The sequence below is a fragment of the Sipha flava genome, unplaced genomic scaffold, assembly GCF_003268045.1.
Source record: "Sipha flava isolate LNK unplaced genomic scaffold, YSA_version1 179_pilon_pilon, whole genome shotgun sequence".
In the NCBI taxonomy this organism is placed as follows: domain Eukaryota; kingdom Metazoa; phylum Arthropoda; class Insecta; order Hemiptera; family Aphididae; genus Sipha; species Sipha flava.
This window is the reverse complement of record NW_020272149.1, coordinates 855621-875972: the sequence shown is the minus strand read 5'-3', so window position 1 is coordinate 875972 and position 20352 is coordinate 855621. Positions and strand designations below refer to the sequence as shown.

The 20352-nt window shown below is 28.1% G+C and overlaps 2 protein-coding genes across 3 annotated transcripts; both read left to right on the top strand.

Moving 5' to 3' along the window:
• Nucleotides 1-702: 702 nt before the first annotated feature.
• LOC112680727 (androgen-dependent TFPI-regulating protein-like) lies at nucleotides 703-6843 on the top strand. The gene is made up of 6 exons (XM_025550910.1): nucleotides 703-876; nucleotides 941-1147; nucleotides 1766-1903; nucleotides 4457-4674; nucleotides 6090-6258; nucleotides 6688-6843. The coding sequence occupies exons 2-6, from the start codon at nucleotides 974-976 to the stop codon at nucleotides 6721-6723; spliced, it is 735 nt and encodes a 244-aa protein (XP_025406695.1). The 5' UTR covers nucleotides 703-876; nucleotides 941-973; the 3' UTR covers nucleotides 6724-6843.
• Nucleotides 6844-9303: 2460 nt separating this feature from the next.
• LOC112680715 lies at nucleotides 9304-15739 on the top strand. Of its 2 annotated transcripts, XM_025550896.1 has the most exons (10): nucleotides 9304-9773; nucleotides 9949-10048; nucleotides 12130-12354; nucleotides 12417-12610; nucleotides 13030-13197; nucleotides 13310-13496; nucleotides 13567-13716; nucleotides 13779-13859; nucleotides 14046-14123; nucleotides 15383-15739. In XM_025550896.1, exons 2-10 carry the CDS (start codon nucleotides 9950-9952, stop codon nucleotides 15596-15598), a joined length of 1398 nt encoding a protein of 465 aa, XP_025406681.1. In that variant the 5' UTR covers nucleotides 9304-9773; nucleotide 9949; the 3' UTR covers nucleotides 15599-15739. The 2 variants fall into 2 exon arrangements, with proteins under 2 accessions (XP_025406681.1, XP_025406682.1); XM_025550897.1 differs by lacking the exon at nucleotides 14046-14123 and having other exon boundaries at nucleotides 9305-9773.
• Nucleotides 15740-20352: the final 4613 nt, after the last annotated feature.

Sequence of the window (20352 nt, the reverse complement as noted above, 5' to 3'; positions counted from 1 at the left end):
ACACATTATTCATCTGAATTTATCAAATTAATTAAAATAATCGTAAATTTTATCATCATTTGTTTTAAATTATAGAATAACATGTATACAATATATATTTATAATAATGTAAAATAAGTAATAAGTAAATAGTGTAAACAATGTATTTTCTGAGCTTGCAATGAGTTGCCAATTCAAGTAATTTTAACTTTTATTGGTCACAGTCCAATATTTTTTCTCGCAAAATATGGCATTAGACAACTTTTAATTGTCAGCATACTTAAAATATTTCAGATACAAAAATTTTACTTGTATTTACATATTTATAAATAAAATAATATATTGATATATTTTATATTAAATTAATATACTCGACTTACACCTTGTAGTAGGTAAATTTAAAAAAAAAAACGTCTATAGAGCTGTGCATAATCTGTATATATTTAGAAAAAACACTGATGAGTAATATTCGACTGATGGATTTAATGTGTCGAGAATAAAAGTAAATTTGATTGCTCATAAAAACAGTTGAATCGATTTATGGAATATTTCGATAAACATAAAATTCGTTTAGAGGTCAAATCGGTTTTACGGTGAAAATATTTTAAATGTTAAATTAAAGCCGTATAGAACACTCTTATAGTACAGTTTGGTGTAAATCATAGAGGACTAAAGTTCAACTGCTTATCTGAATATAAGCGTACCGCCGTATTGATAGGTATAATTGTATAAATATTTTACGTTTCTTGTTAATGTATTGTTTGCCATACAAGGTTTAACGGTACATTCGCACGAGTGTCGGTTTAGATCGTTCAGTGAAACTAAACATAAAATAAAACACCCAAATCACGTTTCGAGATGTACGATTTTATGGGTAAAATTATGTTTTAAGTTGATGTAAGTGTGTTTTTTTTCCATCTTATAATTCCTCGCGAATTTTCCGCTATTTTCTTTGGCTCAGCAACCGTTCGGAGTTACTCAGCCGTTCACCGATATGACAGTGGCCAAAACCATGAACGCCATCAACAAGGGCGTACATCTATTCGGTGCCGTGCTCTTCACTTATTCGCTTTACTATTACTATACCTACGTAAACATACCGGCTCATCTGAACCCCCTGGACGAGGCCGTGGGTGGAAAATTTAAATACTTGACGTTCTGTAACTTGGTGAGCACACTATTATAATACCTACTTATAACCAGAAAATTAGACTTTAGCGTAAACTCATATTTTTATTGGTATACGATATTTTTAATCTAATAAAAAATGTATACGGTTTGGACCATTTTTAAATGAAATGCATCCAAATGGTACATTTTTTTTACATGCATGGTAAACAAATACATATTTCGTAAACACTAGAGGAAAAATTGATTTTTCCATGTGTTTTAAATTATTTTCTTTCTGTAAAATATATCAAATTAATTTAAATTTTTATAAATTTCATGTATAAAAAATATTTGGTTAAATATTTTTTTTTTTTTTTTTAATTTAATTCAATAAAAACTAGTAGTACATGTTTTCATTTTTATGTTAAATAAAAATTGTTCTATGCTTTAAGTTATAACAAATCTGTATAAGATATTCTTAAAATCATTAGATATTACTATCGCCCGAAGAGCATATTATTATTTTATCGCATAATAATTTACAGCTAAATCTAATCATTATTCATTATTATTTGTTGGTACATCGTATCATATTGCGTAGTTTTTGGATGTACAAACGGTTTAGACTCCTAGACTCATCCGCGTGTTTAATATAACGTAATTATTCTGTTTACAGGTCATACAAACGTTTTTCTATCTGTTTGCGGTGTTCATCGACCAGATTGCCGTGTACTTATGCTCGACCATCACGTCAGAATTTTTGAAAAGCTGCAAACATAATTTTTTCGCCATTTTCGCGTTTCCGCTGTCCATGGTAATAATGAAAGTGTTTTTAAATAACCAATTGAGATAAATGGCTTATAAGGCTGAATCAAATATTGTACGGATATCCGTATATAATATATATATTATACACATAGGCGTGCGCCCAGGGGAGGCAGGGTGGGCAGCTGTCCCTCCTGCGGGTTGAATTTTTCTCCCATAGTTTTAAAAAAATATTATAATTTTATATGATAAATAATATTTAAACCTAGCGTGTGCCGCGTCCTTTGCACAATGTTTTTGTGTTGTCCAACTTCGTGTATCGCGCGCTCCGCAAGATATCGTAGTGATAACGAGTCTTCATAGATACGCAGCAGTCACAGTGGTTTATTAACAGTAAATATTAAATCCCTGTAAAAGAAGAATAGTACTCTGAAAGGCTAAATGATCAATTTTTGTTTAGCAATTGTAAACAATGAGTTTTGTTTTCTTCTTTTATACAAGTATTATATTATTAAAATACAAATATACTGTGAAATTTATATTATTATATTAAATTTTGTACTTGAACTATTGACTATACTTTAGTGCTCTGCATGGTCCAGTCTAGTACGGTCCTAATCATGGAACTTAAAATCGAAATACAGATATTGCTATGTAAACAAATAAGACAAAAAAAAACCTACAAATTTAGGTATATATTTATTTATAAAGTTGGGTAGTCCAGTCCAGTGTAATCCTAAATGCTTCATATGGTACGATCTGGGCTAATACAGACTGAACCTTACGGACCGGTCCAGTGGCGCACGCAGGGGGGGGGTTAAGGGGTTGTACCCCCCCACCCCCGAAATTTTCTCCGATGTCTAGGTTAAAATTTACAAATTTTACAAGTTTGAAGTATAAAGAGCTAGTATTAAATACCTAGTATCATTGATTATAGAATACTATATTCTATTATCAATGCTATTATTTAAGTCAAAATATATTAAGGATTTGCATAATTTTTTTAATTGTAAAATGTGTTATATTTTTACCTTGACCCACCCCCCGAAAAAAAATCCTGTGTGCGTCACTGGACCGGTTCATAAACGGTCCAAAATGTTTTAAGATCGGATTAATAGTTCGGTCCACGGTCCATTTTATTAAATGTTATTTAATTACTGGTCCGGTTCGGTCTAAAATAGTATGAAACCGTTGATTCGGTCCAATTTTGGTCTTTGATTAATGTTTAAGTGTGGTTCGGTTCGTCTTCGGTCCCCTGGTAAAATTTGAAGTCCGATCTGGTTCTTAAAATAACGGACCGTGCAGAGCACTACTATACTTATATAAAATAAAAATACCTTCATCATTAAAATTAATTGAACTGATTAATAACTAAAAAATAATTTATAAAACCTATAATATAACTGAATAACTAATATGGAACAGAACTTATACATATTTATTTGTATTCCTATAAATATATATATATATATATATATTCCGCTTGCCTTCCAGCAAGGTCTGCGCATGTTTATGATTATACGTAATATATTCACAGTTTCCCTATAGCATAATTCTTAGATAGCCAAGACTTTATCGTATTTACAGCTCTTACTAGATTTTTATAACACAAAAACGTATGAAAATCCTCATACTCAGAAATTCTACAAACAAAATACTTTTCAGTTTATGTCACCACAAAAACTAAATATATTTTAATATCATCAATAACTATTTTTTACATTTAAATTCATAAATTATGACATTTATGAGTTAATGGCCAACTAAGTATCTTTGTAGTCGAAAGTTACTCGTTTTGTTACAATTACCTACACAAATTTATAATTTTCATAATTAAGCTGCATAGAGTTTAATCGGTTTGACCCTTAATCAGACTAAAGTTCTATTTATTGAGTATACAAATATGTAGTTTTAGAACAATTGATTTATACTTTATAGCTAAACAGCACTATATATATTATATCGTTTATACAGCGTATTCAATATAAATTTATCGATTATAAACCTATTTAAGATAAAGTACAAGTCTAAAAGTCTTATTTATATTAATTGAACGAGAGCCGGCTTTTTTGCGTTTATTTTTATCTAATGTAACTGAAATATTGCAATAAATTCTAGCAGTTTCAATATTTGTGCATAAATAAAAAAAAACAAAAATTATAATTAATTCATAGGTATATACAAAAATTGCAAACACCAGCCGATCAATCGTTAATGTATTATATAGCCTATGCTCTGTACTTAATGTACAGAATATGTACACAATTATCAGATTGAATCTTAATACAATCGCAGACAGAACTAAAAATAAAAGTTAAGTATGGTGTATAAATTTAATGTATATAAAAATTGTATACGATAATAATATAATAACAAAATATTTCAAGATAATTGTATTTTACTATAACAAATTTACGGATAAAAAAAAATACTAATATTTGAGTAAAACTTTATATTTAATTATCTTCATCCATTTTTTTAAAAGTATAAAATCATTGAACGTGATAATGTTGATAAAAATTAAACGTGATAAATTTAAAAAAAAATATTTACACTTAACATAATAATATAATAATACAAGTACCTTTTTATTATTCTACAGTTTATTGCTGTAAGCTTTTGGCCGTTGTGGTTTACTGACAAGACCTTAGTAATGCCAATGCATTACGATATATACTTTCCAACCTGGTTGAATCATGTTACACATGCCCATATTTTTATATTTGCAATATTAGAAATGATCACGACTTATCGAATATATCCATCCAGAACAATTGGACTATCATCATTCATTGCTTTTAAGGTCGTCTACTTAATTTGGTAAGTACCTTTGTATTTTAAACGAGTAAGTACTATTTTTTTACTAATAAAAGACCAATTCATCTGAATCAGAGCTTAAAAGAAGTTATAACACTGGTAGGTACTGGTAGTTACTGGTAGTTCAGAAACACGTTGTATATTATTATTTTTTTAAATAGAATTCATTAATGTTATTAAGTATATTTTTGACTTTATCCACCGACTGACATATTCAGTTTACATTCTCAACCAATAATTATTTCAATCGTTTTCATACTTTAAAAATAAAAATAAATTATTATTAGGAATTATAAATGGTTGAAACATGGAGATAATTCTTTACTGGAATCGGATAATTTAATATCATCAGTTTAATCATTAATTTGTATAAAAATTATATTATAGAATATCAGATATGAATTATAGAGCTAAACTTCAATGGTCACTTAAGATAAATGAAAATATTATATTAAATATACAATATTGTTATGGTTATCTTTTTAATATTTTAAAACAGTACATTTTTCAATTTATCTAGAACGTTTAGTCTTTAAACTAAATGAAAATATTAAATTTAGTATAATAACCATACACGTTTTTGTTTGTACTGTTTATCAAATGGAATTATTTTTTATAACTTTTAGAGTTACTTTGTTATATTGTATAGTTGAATTCAAGACACAGACTTCAATATACTAGTGATTACTAAAAATTATGGTCTTCAGACAATAATTAAATTTACAGTACAGTTAAATTATTATTATTCAAATTTGATATAATTATGTTCATAATATACGCGTAAAAATATAAATATACAGTACTATTATTGTAAACGCATAAAATAATACTCAATAGTCGAATGTTTTTTTTTTTTTTTTTTTTTTTTTTTTTATGTCTGGGCTTGAGTAGGGAAATCTGAAAATAGAACATGGAAAGATGTCATTTGGAAAGTGATGGGCTAGAAAATACAAACGAATTTGTGTGTGAATATCAGAGAGAGAAAAACGGTGAAGCCAATAATGTTATGTACCTAGAATGAATAATGAATATAAATTATTGAACACCGTAATATACATGATCGCGATGAAAAAATAATTGTAGAATACTTTTTATTAACATATGTAAATAATATTGGAAAATACGAAAAAACAAATTGTCAATATAATAAAATTTAAACTACATCATGTCTTTAAGTTAATATTTTTTTTTGACACATCAATTAATAATGATTATAATTAATATAATAAAAACATGATTGTAAATATTTTGGCGGCTACCATTTTATAACTTGTCAAGAACAAAAAATAATAATTTTTGATTTGTCTTCTAAGTAGTCATGTTATTAAAAATTTATTTTATAATTATTCATGATCTATTTACATGGACGATCAACGTAAGTATAAAAATTAATAATTATAAATAAAACATGTTCGCAGGATTAATTATATATTTTACAAAAGTGGAATGTGGGTTTACCCAATTCTTGCAAAGTTAAACTTACCATTAAGAGTGATGTTCTTCACGGGAACCTTTTTATACGCTCCGTTTACTTATTTGGTCGGCGAACACATTAATAATGTTTATTGGGGCGCTAATCATTCAATCGTAAGTTCAACAATTAGTATTAAATTATTATGACGTCGAATCAACGATCCGACATGTATTAGTATAACTCACTCAAGGCTATTTATCATAAAAATTTAAGGGTTCGCAATCCTCCATCCCATCACATGGACAATGAAGGGCAAATATCCTCAAAAAAAATTTACTTTTTTATTTAAATAACTAAAAAAAACGTTTAGAATAATTATTATTATTATCATTATTTTTTTTTACAATTAGTCTTGACTATGAAAGGAGAACAGATAGCAATAAAAGCATTAATTGAAAATAATTGTTAGAATAGTAAATCATGCAATAATGTTACAAATGTAAAAATGTTTTTTAGTCACGGCCTTGAATGGATTATACTACAAAACACATAAATGTAATTTGTACTTACATGTTAATCTACATAATTATAATTCATTTCAGAAATCAAAAAAATTGAAGGATGAAAAGAACGCATAACTACTAATAATGTTAAATGATGACAAAACCTACATGTGTTTATTAAAGTATATTGAAATATGTACTAGTAGTTGTTCGTTTAAATTTGAATGAAACATTGAAAATATGTTTCAAACGATATTTTGTTGTTATAACTATAAATTACATTATGTAATGTTATTATAATTGTATATTACCTACGCGAGAGATATTATTTATGTGTATGTATGTCAACCATGGATTATCGTTGTATTGTTGATATTGATAAGTTAAATGCTTTAATTTTAATCCAAGTGTAGACCTAATAACGTTTTGATTTACCTCAAATATGGTAATAATAAAATCTGTATACAAATCAAAAAATTTTAGAGGATATAATTTAGGCACCAACAGCACTGAATAACCAAAACGAAAATTTATTCGTTTTACATGACCACTCAAAAAATGAGCCACCATTTTGAAAATATCAGAGATTTGAATGATAATAAATAATAAGTATAACATTGATTAAATATAGTTAAACAATTCAATTAATTTGATCTTCAGTTCATGAAATTGAAATTTTAATATTATAATTTCTAGTTTTTTTAAAAAACGGATTCTTGGAACGTATTAATTTTAAAAGAACCAAGTATATTTTATAAAATATGAATGAGAAACAGAACGAATCGTATTATTCCGGAAAAATGAATAAGACTTTATCTATGGACGCCCATATATACAAGAGTTGTGATTTTTACTCTATTATAGTCACTATCTGTCTGTACCATAGAGTAACATTATTACTCCATGGTCTGTACCTATATCAAAATAATAAAAATATCAATAGTAATTGTTGTTAGAACTAATAATAGTAATAAGTCTTAATATTATGCTCCATGCGTGTAATTAATTATTAAAAATATTGTAAAATAGTATTTTTAAACAATTTGGTTTTTTTTTCACGAAATTTATCATATAGCGTGATCAATCGCAATACGAACAGACCGCGTACAAATTTGTTATTAAAATGTTTATTGTGTTCTGCAGGTCGTTATTTTCTGTCATCTATCATATATTATATGTATAATGAAACCGTACAATACATCTTTTAGTCAGATATAATATGTTTAAAACACCTGTCTGTTTTTTACTCGAGCATAGAAAAAAACCATGCACCGACGAACGTGAATTCTTAAAAGCACGTATTACATTCAATGTATCGAGTATAATTGCCGTTAACACTTGATTAAATAATTTTTTTTTTTTACAACAATTACGGTTCCCATTTGGCAAAATACGCCAATTGTAACAGTTGACGAAAATTAATATCCATGTGACCAAACCTTATCTTGAGATATTTATAATTTTTTTTTTTGCATTCATTTTGAACTTACGTAATTTGCATGAATTTGTTTGACAGGTTACGATTTATGGCATTATTGTACATGCAATAACAAAAAAACTGTTGTGGGATGGTAGTTTGAAACAAATTTCTTCAGTCTCTGATTATTTAAAACCTCGACGGATCAAGCATTTATTTTAGGAAATTTATGATGCTATTTATATGATTTTTATACCAATCTCCAGAATTTCTGCGTCAAACGTTTAATTATATCTATTAAATTAAATATTGGAAAAAATATTGTAATTTAAATATAAACTTTATAACTCTAAAGGAAAAAATGAAGGGTTCCCTGAGTATCTAGAGAAAATTTGCTTTGAAATATTTACTATTGAAAGAAACTTACATATATTTGATACAAATGTTGAAAATTAATAATAAAATGTAGAGTATTGATAGTTTAATAAAAAAAATAAAATAAAAAAATGACAGTTAAATTCGTGCCGACTATAGGTCGAAATTAATACTGGACTGGGACAAATGTCCCAGTTGCCATCCCCCAAATGACGCCACTAGTTTAATTGTATAATACAGTAAAACATATCTAAGCCATGTAAGACTCCATAAAATAAAATAAATATGAATATATTCAATGAAAATTATGAATAAACTTAAAAACACATATATGATCTTATTTTTTTTTTTTGTTACAAGGTATACAAAGAGATTATATAAGATTATACAAGATTATACAAGGTATAATCCAGTTTCAGTCCTAATAAGTGGCTTCTTGAAAATAGTTTGACCCACAGTTCTCTAACTGTGGATCTACCCCTGCCTGCTTGTTATTTTATTTGCATTATAGATTTTCTAAAATAGTCTTGTGACTTTGATCAATAATTCTATTATTGTGTTTGGCTATTTATGTTTTTTATGTAGGTATCCTGTGAATCGTGAGTATAATTCAAACTTATTAAAAATTACTCTATTATTAACAATATTTACAAAAAAATAACTAACTCATCTAGGATTTAGGAATTATAACACGGACGTCAGTAGTTAGGTAGGTACTTAGGTGTAGGTACCTAAGTAGGAAGGTAGAAGTGCCTGTGCGCGATCAATGTTATTTGTTCGTAAAACATTAGGTAATGAATTTAAAATAATATTAATTTCTGTGGGAATTTAAACAAAAATATATCATTATTACGAATTTGATAGAAATATTGTTCGGAGATACCTCAATTATTACCTTCTGCCGCTATAAGCGCTAGCTGCTGTAAACTCGTCCGTTTCGCATTAGTGGTGTTACCGCAACTCGGTCGCGCAGAATAGTCGAATAATTTTTACGGTGATGCTAAAACAATTTCGTCATTGCACGACAACACACTTTAGTACCGTAAATCTACGCTATAGTGCTGTTACTCTAATACGCGAATGTCCATATGGTTGAGTGAATTCCATGATGTTTACCAATTATCATTTATCATTGATAAATCGATACGGACTCGTTAATAACAGTCATTAGTGTTATTGTTATTATTATTATCATCATTGTTATTCATCCGTCCGTCCGTTTATTGATACACTCCGTATGTTCATTTCGCCGGTCAACTCGTAATGGGATCATCGAAACTACTCTTGTCAAATGCAAAACAATCGGATCGCTGTCATTAGTCGTATTTCCGCTACGAAATAAGAATGATTGACTGTTGCAAGTTCGGTAATGCGATGTCTCTGTGATATTCGAGTAAGTTATACAATTTTTTAATTACACATTTTAATTTTGATTCGTTTCCCCTTTTCGAACGATTGTCAAAATTATTGTATGTTGCGAAAATTGGCTAAGGTTGTCGTTAAAGTTGCACTATGTGTGATCGTAATTTTTACAGTAACCCATTATTAATATTATTATCTGACTACAGGATGTCAAACAGTAATAATGCATCTCCTAGTCGTATACCGAAGCCTCATTGGATGCGAAGTTCAAGTAGGTCGCCAAAGATCCAAAGACATCAAAGTCTAGTAAGTGTATTATATTATTTTTTTTTTTATTATTTACCAGTGTAGAAATCACCATGTTCTTAATATCTTATAAATATGCATATTATTATTTTGCAACAATTAAATTTTATGTGTTGACTGTTGATGTTGTATGATAGGTACTTATTAAAAATTATAAATTATTATATATACAGTACCTAGTGTAGTTTCCCTTAAATACATTTAAAATAATCAATTTTAGTAATACACCTAATAATAAACTGGCTATTTTCATTCACATTTAATTTTTTTAATTAATTAAGTAATATTTATTTATTTTCAATTTACTAAAGTATAAAATAATACATACACATTGATACATTTATAATTTATTATTTATTTTTAATTTACCAAGTAATAAATAAGTATACATGGATTCATTTATAATTTATTATCTTGGTATTAGTTTAATAACCCTTTTAAGGGAGGCAACGTATGGAATATATAATGAAAAAAATATTTACTATTTGGAGTTTTGACAAAATAATTATTCATTTTATAATTGTGAAAATTATTATACAGTACATTTGAATTATATATTTTAAAAATTATTTACTGTACTTGCTGTATTGGTATGCCTTCATCCTAAATAATTTATAGTTAATAACAATGTTTCATGACCTTCCTCTTAATGTTGATGTTAGTATTTTCTAGTTTTTAATACTTATTAAAGCCATAGAAAATGTATAAATACATTATTTTCTAAATGTTCCTACCATATAATATATATATATATATATGTATTTATACTTAAATTGTTCTTCATCCAATTAAATATATTAAGTATTATTCTGAGTTTAACTGTCCAATTATTAATAATTTGTATTCAGGCTATTAGTTACATGTTAGGTATGTTATTTAAGAAGATAATTTATACACAATTCATAAAATATTTCGTTTCGTTAAAATTATTGATTCATTTCAATTATAAATATTATGTATTATGTATTTTTAAGTAATACGAACAATTTAATTTTAAAAATTAGCCGGTAGTTCATGTTTTTAATTAGTTTTTTGACACATTTTATCTATGGATGTATAAATTAAATATTAGCATTAAATGAGAAAGCCAGCAGTTTAAATGAATTGGATAAGAGAATGGATGATTGGAATGAAACGAGAGTTAAGAAGAAGATTAGAATCGGGAGATATATAGCCACAAGAAGAAAGAAAAGAGAAAAGGAGTTTTCTACTAGTTATGAGAGAAGGGCAGTTGAAAAGGATGTGATCAAAATCACATATTGATTCATTGTGATGTATACAGAGAGGGGAAGAGTTTAGATTAAGTTTAGAAGAATGGTGAGGAAGTAAGCTATGACCAATTCGAAGACGAGTGTAGGATACGATCAGGTGTCTAGAAATCTCGAGGTCTTTAAACCATGGATTTTTGGTGATGGAGAGAACTACGTATCTATACCATGCAGCATAGTTAGGTGGAAGAAAGTCCCGTTTAGTTTGCCAGGCATTGCGCAATAGTTTACAGTAAATCGGAAGAAAGTCTGAGGCAGGTGTTTTAAAAGGAGAAAGATAGATGAGGGACTTAGTTAAAAAGGCTAGGTGGTCGGCTCGCTCGTTACCGGCTATACTGACATGACTAGGGATCCAGAAAAACTTAACTGTTTTATCAGCAAGACTAAGACGATATACTAAGGATTTAATGATGAGAACCAGAGGAGACAGGGACAATAAGAATGAATCAGAGGATATGGCAAGAAGACATGAACTACCTTTAAGTTATTTTTTAGATTGTTGGTTTTTCTATAAATAATTGAAAAATTGAGGTTAAGTTAGAGTTGGAGACATTAGGATTACATGAAACACAAACTATCTCCTAAGGGTTTCTTGGTCATAAAGTATGTGGACCACTAATTTAGATTCTAGGTAGATCTAGTATTTATTTTGCTATGTATATTTTTAAACAACTAAAAATGTTGTATTTTATAATTTGTGTATATTTTTACTTATAATATGTACTGAAAATAGGTCGATTAAAAATAGTTATATCTTATATTTATTTTATTGGATATTATTAAATACCTATTAGTAACTGTTTTTGTTTTTAGCAAGCATTAAGTACTTATGAAAAAGATGATGATTGTGCGTCTGAAAAAAGTTTTGGTAGTACAACTAGCAGTCAATGTGATAATGGTCATTCTATGTTTGCACTTAATGGTACTACTTATTCCAACCGAAAAAAAGGGTATCTACATTACTGTTCCTCAAATATAGGCAGTGAAGAATATCTTACTCCAACACAAAGATCTAGTCGAACTATTAGGAATCTTAGAGTAAAATAAAATTATTTTAACAAATGATACTTGATAATTATAGTAGATATTGAATCATTTAGAGATTGCTAAATGATGCTCATAGTGAACTCAATGACAAAGACACAGAGATTGATCGGCTAAAATTAGAGAATAATGAACTTAAAGTGAAATGTGGTTATGAAGCTGTTAATAATTCAATTGCAGAAGGTGACGAAGATGAAGATGGTGCTAGATTTATATCAAGTGCAGAACCTACACCAGAACCAGATTCAAAGTAATTATTTGTTTAAGAACATCTATTTATGATATTTACTGTTTTTATTAATATATAAATAAATAAACAAATACTTTACTTATAGAAACAAATAAATAAAAGCTTATCTTGGAGTATTATTATATTTGTACAGTACGACAGATTTTGAAATAAAAATTCATCATCAGATATATACATAGATAATAAAAATTGTATATACCTGATGATGAATTTTTAATTTGAAACCGGTCATACTTTACTAATATAATTATACTGCAGGTTAAGCTCTTATTTATTTATTCATTTCCATCTATTAATTTTTTTTGTTTATTTAAATATTAATTTACAAGTATTAACCATTTAATAATTTTTAATTTTTATTATTTTATTACTCTTTTTTTTTAAATTATTTTTTATGTATTTCAAATATTTTGTTACAGTAAACTATCCAGAAGTTTTTTAAATCCATCACCATCACCAGCAGATTCAGGACATGGTGATGAGTATGATGAAACTAAAAAATTACGCCAAGCTTATGATGAATTACGAGAAAAGCATAATGACAAAATAGAAGAATTATTAAAAAGTTTAGGAGAACTCAATGAAAAGTAAGATAATTTTAATTTACTGTTATTATTGTTTCGTAAATAGTATAGTATACTAAATAGTATAGGATCTATTGTATTTATTAAAATTTTATATTTTTGTTTATTTTTGTAGGTATTATGGATTAAAACCAAAACTTGATGAAGCATATATTAGAATCAAAGAACTTGAAAGAGAAAATGAATTTTTAAAGTGGTCTAAAGTTGTACAAGATAAAAATTGTGATAATACTTCTGACTTAATAAAAAAAACATTTAGAGACATTCTTACCCAGACTCAACCAATATTACTTATAGATAAGGTTTGTTTTATTAAAAAAATAATTATTTAAGTTTTTATATTTTTTACAACTAACATTTTCATGTTTTTAGAAGACTGAAACCGATCAAACATATAATGATAAGTTTTGTGATGCTAATACAATAAATTCTACTCAAAATTCTTTTCATAAAGTTTATATTAGTAAAAATAGTTCTGCTATAATTCCGACTCAGACTCAACAATTTGTATGTGTAGAAAAGGTTGGTATTATTTACTAAATTGTTTAATATATTTTAAATATTTAAAATAATTTAATTTTTAGAATACAGAGACTGATGGTCAAACAGATGAAGATAGTATTGATGAATTGAGTAATCTAAAATTAGAACTCAAAAAAACCAAAGTGAGATTTAATATTAATAACGATAATATTATATTTATTAAATTTTATTTTAACATTCTAACTTTCTTCCTGTGTTTGTGTTTACTAACATTGTAGCAATTTCATTTACAAATTATTACTGTACACGTTTGTCCCGAGTAAATATTTATTTGTGTAGAATCTTTTTAGAGTATGTTTAAAATTTAGGGACGTAGCCAAAGTGTTGGTGGTGCTTTGTTATCTGGACCGGAGGCCATTGCCCTTTGGATGATTGGAACAAAAAAGGTTCGTCTCTAAGATCCCCCTTATCCGCGAATTGATTTGCATTTTAATTTTGATACGCATGGGAGTTTAAGCGAGTTGTACATTGATCTTTAATGGTTTGGATTTATACTACAAATTCTATCTTAAATATTTTGTTTTTCATCTTATGAGTAGTTTTTGAATAAGTCGTTTATTGTGTAGGACATAAATAAGTACCACTGCTAATTTATTTTATTTTTATTTTTTTCTTAAAAAAAAATACATAAAAATGAATGTGTTTATTTTTATTATTTTATTCCTCACAAGAATACCTCATGCCCATTTATCATCTGTTTTAATTTATAAGATTAACATTCTGGTCAATGTGCGTAAGTGAATTTTTTATTTATCTTATGATGGTATTTAAAAAATTAGAAATAAACAAATTATTTTATACAGTTATTATTTTTTGCTAAGTATTATTTTTTGTAAAATAAAAATAGAATCTAAGCTGTCTAAATTTATTTATTTAAGCATAAATGTGAAATTGTTATACCATTGAAAGAGCTTTTGCTAATTTTTTTCCTTAACATGGTTCTTTGCTTACTGCTCATTGTAATTAAGACGTTGATAATAGGTGATGCCCAATTTTGTTTGTTTTCATCATATTGCCTACTCTACGTTTGGCATTATACATAATACGTAGGCAAAGCTCGTATTATGAATATTGCTGAGTGATTTTTGGCATTTTATACAATGCCTAGGCATTTTGTAAAATACTGGATTATCCATATTGCCGGTAATATATATATATATTTATATACATATATAATTATTTATTTTTAAGTATAAACTATTTGTTTATATATTAATTTACGAGTATTAACCATTTACTAATTTTATTTTATTTTTATTATTTTATTGATAAATAAATTAATATTTGAATTATTGTTACCTATTCATTAATAAATGTAAAATATATTGAATATGATGCTATAGATACCAATCATAAATAATTAGCTTTATTTGTACAGGTGAAGCATTTTCTAATCATCACTACTATTCTTTCCTGGTAGTATGTGCATTAAAATATATTTTTGTTTAGTTGTTTTGTTTTATTTTTTTAAACATTTTTATGTAGATAAACAAAATTATAGAAAAGTATGTACATATTACCACAGTTACTATGCACTGCCTCTTCCTGACTATGGTTGACTGGAGCTGACTTTTAGCTTTACAAATGAATGTCTTTATATTATTTACTAACTATAGTTAATATATATTTTTTATATGTTTTGCAGGCTATGTATGAAAGTATGCTTCAACAGCAATTGGAACAACAACGTCAACGGCCAATAAATGATGCTGAGATGACGTTACAATTCTTAAAATCTTCATTTTATTATTATCTTACTGATTCTTCAAATACTACTGGACACTTGAATGCTATATTAAGCATTCTTCGTTATTCAGAAGCTGAAAAGAAAATAATCGAGAGAAATCAAGCTTGGAAATAGTATTTTTTTTTTACCCGGTTTAAAATGTATTTTTGAATTTTAAATTTCTGCAATTATTGATTTACTGTTCAACTTAATTTAACTATAAATTTAAAATAATTTTTAACTAGATGTTTACTTTTATAACCACATTTCACTATTAGTTTGTAATTTTTAATTTTCTTTTTTATCTTTATTAATTTATTTATTATTATTTTTTTTCTTTGTGTTAAATTATAATAAAATCCATATTTTGGTTTTTTTGGGTGTTGTGTGATTTATTTAATACATGTTATTATTGTTTTAAAAAAATATTTGTTGTTTACATTTTACTACTTTTTTTGGTTCCAGTTATAGTTTGAATTATGATATTTTATTTACTTTTACATTATTTGTGATATTTTTCATGTTATTTGTTTTTATCTGATATAAGTCATATTATTTTAATATAAGTAAATATTTTAATTTATTATTTTTATTTATAATTAAATGGTTATTATACTGGTGTAAGGGCGCCCAACTACAAGTTGTTATTATATTATAATATACCATATAATAGTTCAATTGTTTCCATTTTTTCATTATTATTATTAAGAAAATTGTTCCCGATCCCTTTGATCGATCCAAAATAGGACGTGCAATTCAGGACCACGTATATTCAGTTGCGTACGGCAAATACGCAGGCGTTTTGCCGCGTCGGCTTAAGGGGGCTGGAGCGCTGCATGTTTTAAGGAATAATATTTAGGCAATTCATATTACATGTACATTTGGAGTGTATCGATGTGTGAGTAGTAAATGAACATTAGTGTGTGTAATCCGTTATCGCATTATTGTTATTATCTGTTGTCGCAAATGGCCAGCGACTAAAATACGAATTCCCGGAACATACGCCAATGTGCTAAGCGTGTACCCCAAAAAAATAAATAACGAATATATCATCAAATAGGTTTAAATAATTAGGTTATACTATTATACGGTAATATTAGGGATGGCAGAAGACACGTACGACTCGGGCGACCGTATAGGGCTGCACATTTTTTTTTTTAATAAATACTTAGCGCCGGCTCTGGCCTATTTAACTATTTTTTTGTTCTTTTCAAATTGGTGAAAAGAGGTAAAAGCTGGAACAAAATTCGTCTAGTTCTGGTAATCCGATTATATATTTTTTAATATATTCTAATTTCTCAACTTTTCTTCTATGTTTTGTAGGAAACGGATTTTTGATTATAGTTCAAGTTATTTAATAAAATGCATTCAAATTTTTATTTTTTTTTAAAAATTAGCATACAAGTTAATAAAAAATTAAGAAAAAATAATAAAATTGTGGTTCCTACAAAACATAGTAAAGAAGCTAACAAATTTAAATATTTTTTCAAAATTTAAATCGGACAATTAGAACTAGGTGAATTTTGTTCCAGCTTATTGGTCCAAATGCATGAAAAATGTAGGCTGCTCCAGCCGCCTTAAGCGCAAAACAAATTGTCTTGCTGTACTTTTGTTCTTTGTGGTTTTTTATATCTGAGTTCACATTTCGCTATTACTATATTGTGATCACTGTCACAATCAGCACTCGGATATGTTTTACAGAATTTAACTTGATTCTTAAATCGATTTTTTACCAGTATGTAATCTATTTGGTAGCGGGCAATATCACCTGGCATTTTCCATGTATATATTCTTCTCTTAGGGTTTTGAAATCTGGTGTTTGTTATAATCATCCCATTTTCTCTGCAAAACTCCACTACCTTTTTCCTCTTGCATTTCTTTTACCTAAACCGAAGTCTCCGACTTCTCTACCTTCCCTGCTATAGCATTAAAGTCTCCCATGATGATTACGTTATCGTGTGGTTTAGTATGTTTCATTAGCTCTTCAATATATATATATATATAAATAAATAAATATTATATAATTCACAAGACACAAAATATAATTAAAACAAAAATAAATGTAAGAATAACGGCTGATGTACGCGAGTGTTTGTGTATGTGTGCGTGTGTGTCGATCGGCTGTTGTTTCGCCACCGATGGTATATCATATTATAATTATATTTTTATTACGGTGGCAACAAAAATCGTTTAATATTTTTTTTAATTAATAAATTAAACAAATTATAACATAATAAAACATACAATTTCTTTTTTTTTTAACTAACAAATCTATCTATCTATCTATCTATCTATCTATCTATACTATATATAAAATTGTAAGGATTTTTCTTCGACCGCGCTAACCGAGAAAACTACTGAACCGATTTGGCTAAAATTTTTTTTGGCTGAAACCCGACACTCTGCTGAAGGTTTTAGTACCACATTTGTTAGTAAAAGAATTCATAAAAGTTCATAAAAAATTAAAAACAATTGTGCCTATATTGTGCGAGTAACTATATTATCAATCCGAGATTGATTATTTAAATATTAAAGCGCTTCAAATTGGACGAATAACTATATTATCTCCTAAGTGCCATGCAAAAAAATGGAAAGATGAAACCCATGGACTATGCTGCGCTGACGGTAAAGTTGTTTTACACCAATTTGAGGATCTTCCAGACCTAATAAAAAAGTTTAATTGATAATTCTCACCCTCAATCAAAACATTTCTTTGATAATTCTAGACGGTATAATATTCTGTTTCAAATGACATCGTTTGGAGCAAACGAAATAGCTGAAGAAAACTTCATGCCCTCTTTTAAAATTCAGGGTCAAGTGCATCCTTTAATAGGTAGTTTATTACCCGAAATTGGAAATAATGTTAAATTTTTACAAATATATTTTATGTCAGAGTCGGATCAAATATCTATTTGAACAAATATGATTCCAAATTTAAAAAGAGGTCTCATTGAATCATTGCAAACAGTTTTGCGTGGAAATAATCACCTCATACAGAGCTTCAGATCTAATCTGGAGTCGAGGTATTTTGATGAGTTGCAAAACTTTAAGTTAATTATTCATGCTGACAGAGTTCCTCAAGATGAAGACAAAGGTCAATATAATGCACCTACCATCGATGAAGTAGCTGTATTATTAGTTAATGAAGATAAAGGTTCCAGAGATATAGTTCTGCACGGTCGGAGTGAACACTTGAGTCGAGTTTTCGAATTGAATAGATCTTATGATGCACTGCAATATCTATTGATGTATACTAGAGGCGAAGACGGTTATCACATTAATATTTTACAGAAAAATAACCAAAATCGAACAAAAACTGTCTCCTGCATGCAATTTTATTCTTATAGATTTATGGTTAGAGAAACAAGTCTAAATCATCTACAATATTATAAAACATTATTCAGCCAATTTGCCGTAGATATGATGGCAAAAATGATTTCTGAAAGACTACACTTTATTCGTAACCATCAAAAACAACTACGTGCGGATGATTATGTTCACCTCCGATATGTTGTTACAGTGATGCAAATATTAATGCTAATAACGTGGGGCAACAAGTAATTCTTCCCTCCTCTTTTACTGGCTCCCCACGTTACATGCATGAAAAAAATCAGGATGCCATGACTTATGTTCGTAAATTTTGCCGTCCAGATTTATTTATTACTTTCACATGCAATCCGGAATGGCCGGAAATAAAAAATGAATTATTTCAAGACCAAAAGTCGTTTGATAGACACGATATAATCTCTAGAGTTTTTCATCTCAAACTAAAAAAGTTTATGCATGTATTAAAAAATAAATATATTTTCGGTGATGTAAATTGTTATGTTTACAGTGTTGAATGGCAAAAACGAGGTTTGCCACACTGCCACATCCTTTTGTGGTTACAAACGAAAATTCAGCCAGATGAAATTGATAAAATTATTTCTGCCAAGATACCAAACAAAGACAGAGATCCTATACTTAATGAAATAGTATGCAAGAATATGATTCATGGCCCATGCGGCGAGTTAAATATTATATCGCCATGTATGAATAATGGAAAATGTAGTAAGAAATACCCTCACAAATTGGTCAAGGATACTCAAACTGGAGATGATGGTTATCCGACTTACCGACGGAGATCACCAGATGATGGAGGTTATACTGCAATATTAAAAGTTCGCGGTCAAACCAAAATCGTGGTTGACAACCGTTGGGTTGTACCGTATTGTCCAGTGCTATCTAGGTGCTTTAATGCGCATATTAACGTAGAATACTGTCATTCGGTTAAAGCGATAAAATACATATGTAAATATAATAAAGGATCAGATAGAGCTACTTTTTCTGTTAATCGTGAAAACGATGAGATTACAAATTATTTGAATGGTCGATACATATGTACTTCTGAAGCGTTTTGGAGAATTTTCAATTTTGAAATCCATGATAAAGATCCGACAGTTCAGCACTTGGCTGTTCATCTAAAAAATGGACAGCGTGTTTTCTTTTATGCTAATAATCATCATCAAGTTATTGAAAATCCAAAAAAAACGACAATAACTGCATTTTTTGAACTGTGTTCACATTATGATTTTGCGAAAACACTGTTCTATCATGAAGTTCCTTCTTATTATACCTGGGATGATAGCAGAGGCTGGTTAAAGAGAATACGGGGAAAAGATGTTCCAGGTTGGCCAGGAATAAAAATGGACACTGCCATTGGTAGAATTTACACGATTCACCCAAATCAAAGTGAGTGCTTCCATTTAAGATTGTTACTAAATTATGTACAAGCCTTTGATGGAGTCATTCACACGACTTTTAAAGCTACCTATTTTGCTCTTGGGATTTTAGAAAATGACGAGCAATGGAAAAATGTTCTAGCGGAGGCAACTCTTTCAGAAAGTCCT

Coding starts and splice junctions, on each gene's coding strand:
- LOC112680727 (XM_025550910.1), top strand. CDS start 974: ATGACAGTGGCCAAAACCATGAACGCCATCAACAAGGGCGTACATCTA. Junction 1,148..1,765: donor ACTTGACGTTCTGTAACTTG/GTGAGCACACTA, acceptor TTCTGTTTACAG/GTCATACAAACGTTTTTCTA. Junction 6,259..6,687: donor GGGGCGCTAATCATTCAATC/GTAAGTTCAACA, acceptor AATTCATTTCAG/AAATCAAAAAAATTGAAGGA.
- LOC112680715 (XM_025550896.1), top strand. CDS start 9,950: ATGTCAAACAGTAATAATGCATCTCCTAGTCGTATACCGAAGCCTCAT. Junction 10,049..12,129: donor TCCAAAGACATCAAAGTCTA/GTAAGTGTATTA, acceptor TTTTGTTTTTAG/CAAGCATTAAGTACTTATGA. Junction 12,355..12,416: donor GAACTATTAGGAATCTTAGA/GTAAAATAAAAT, acceptor TGAATCATTTAG/AGATTGCTAAATGATGCTCA.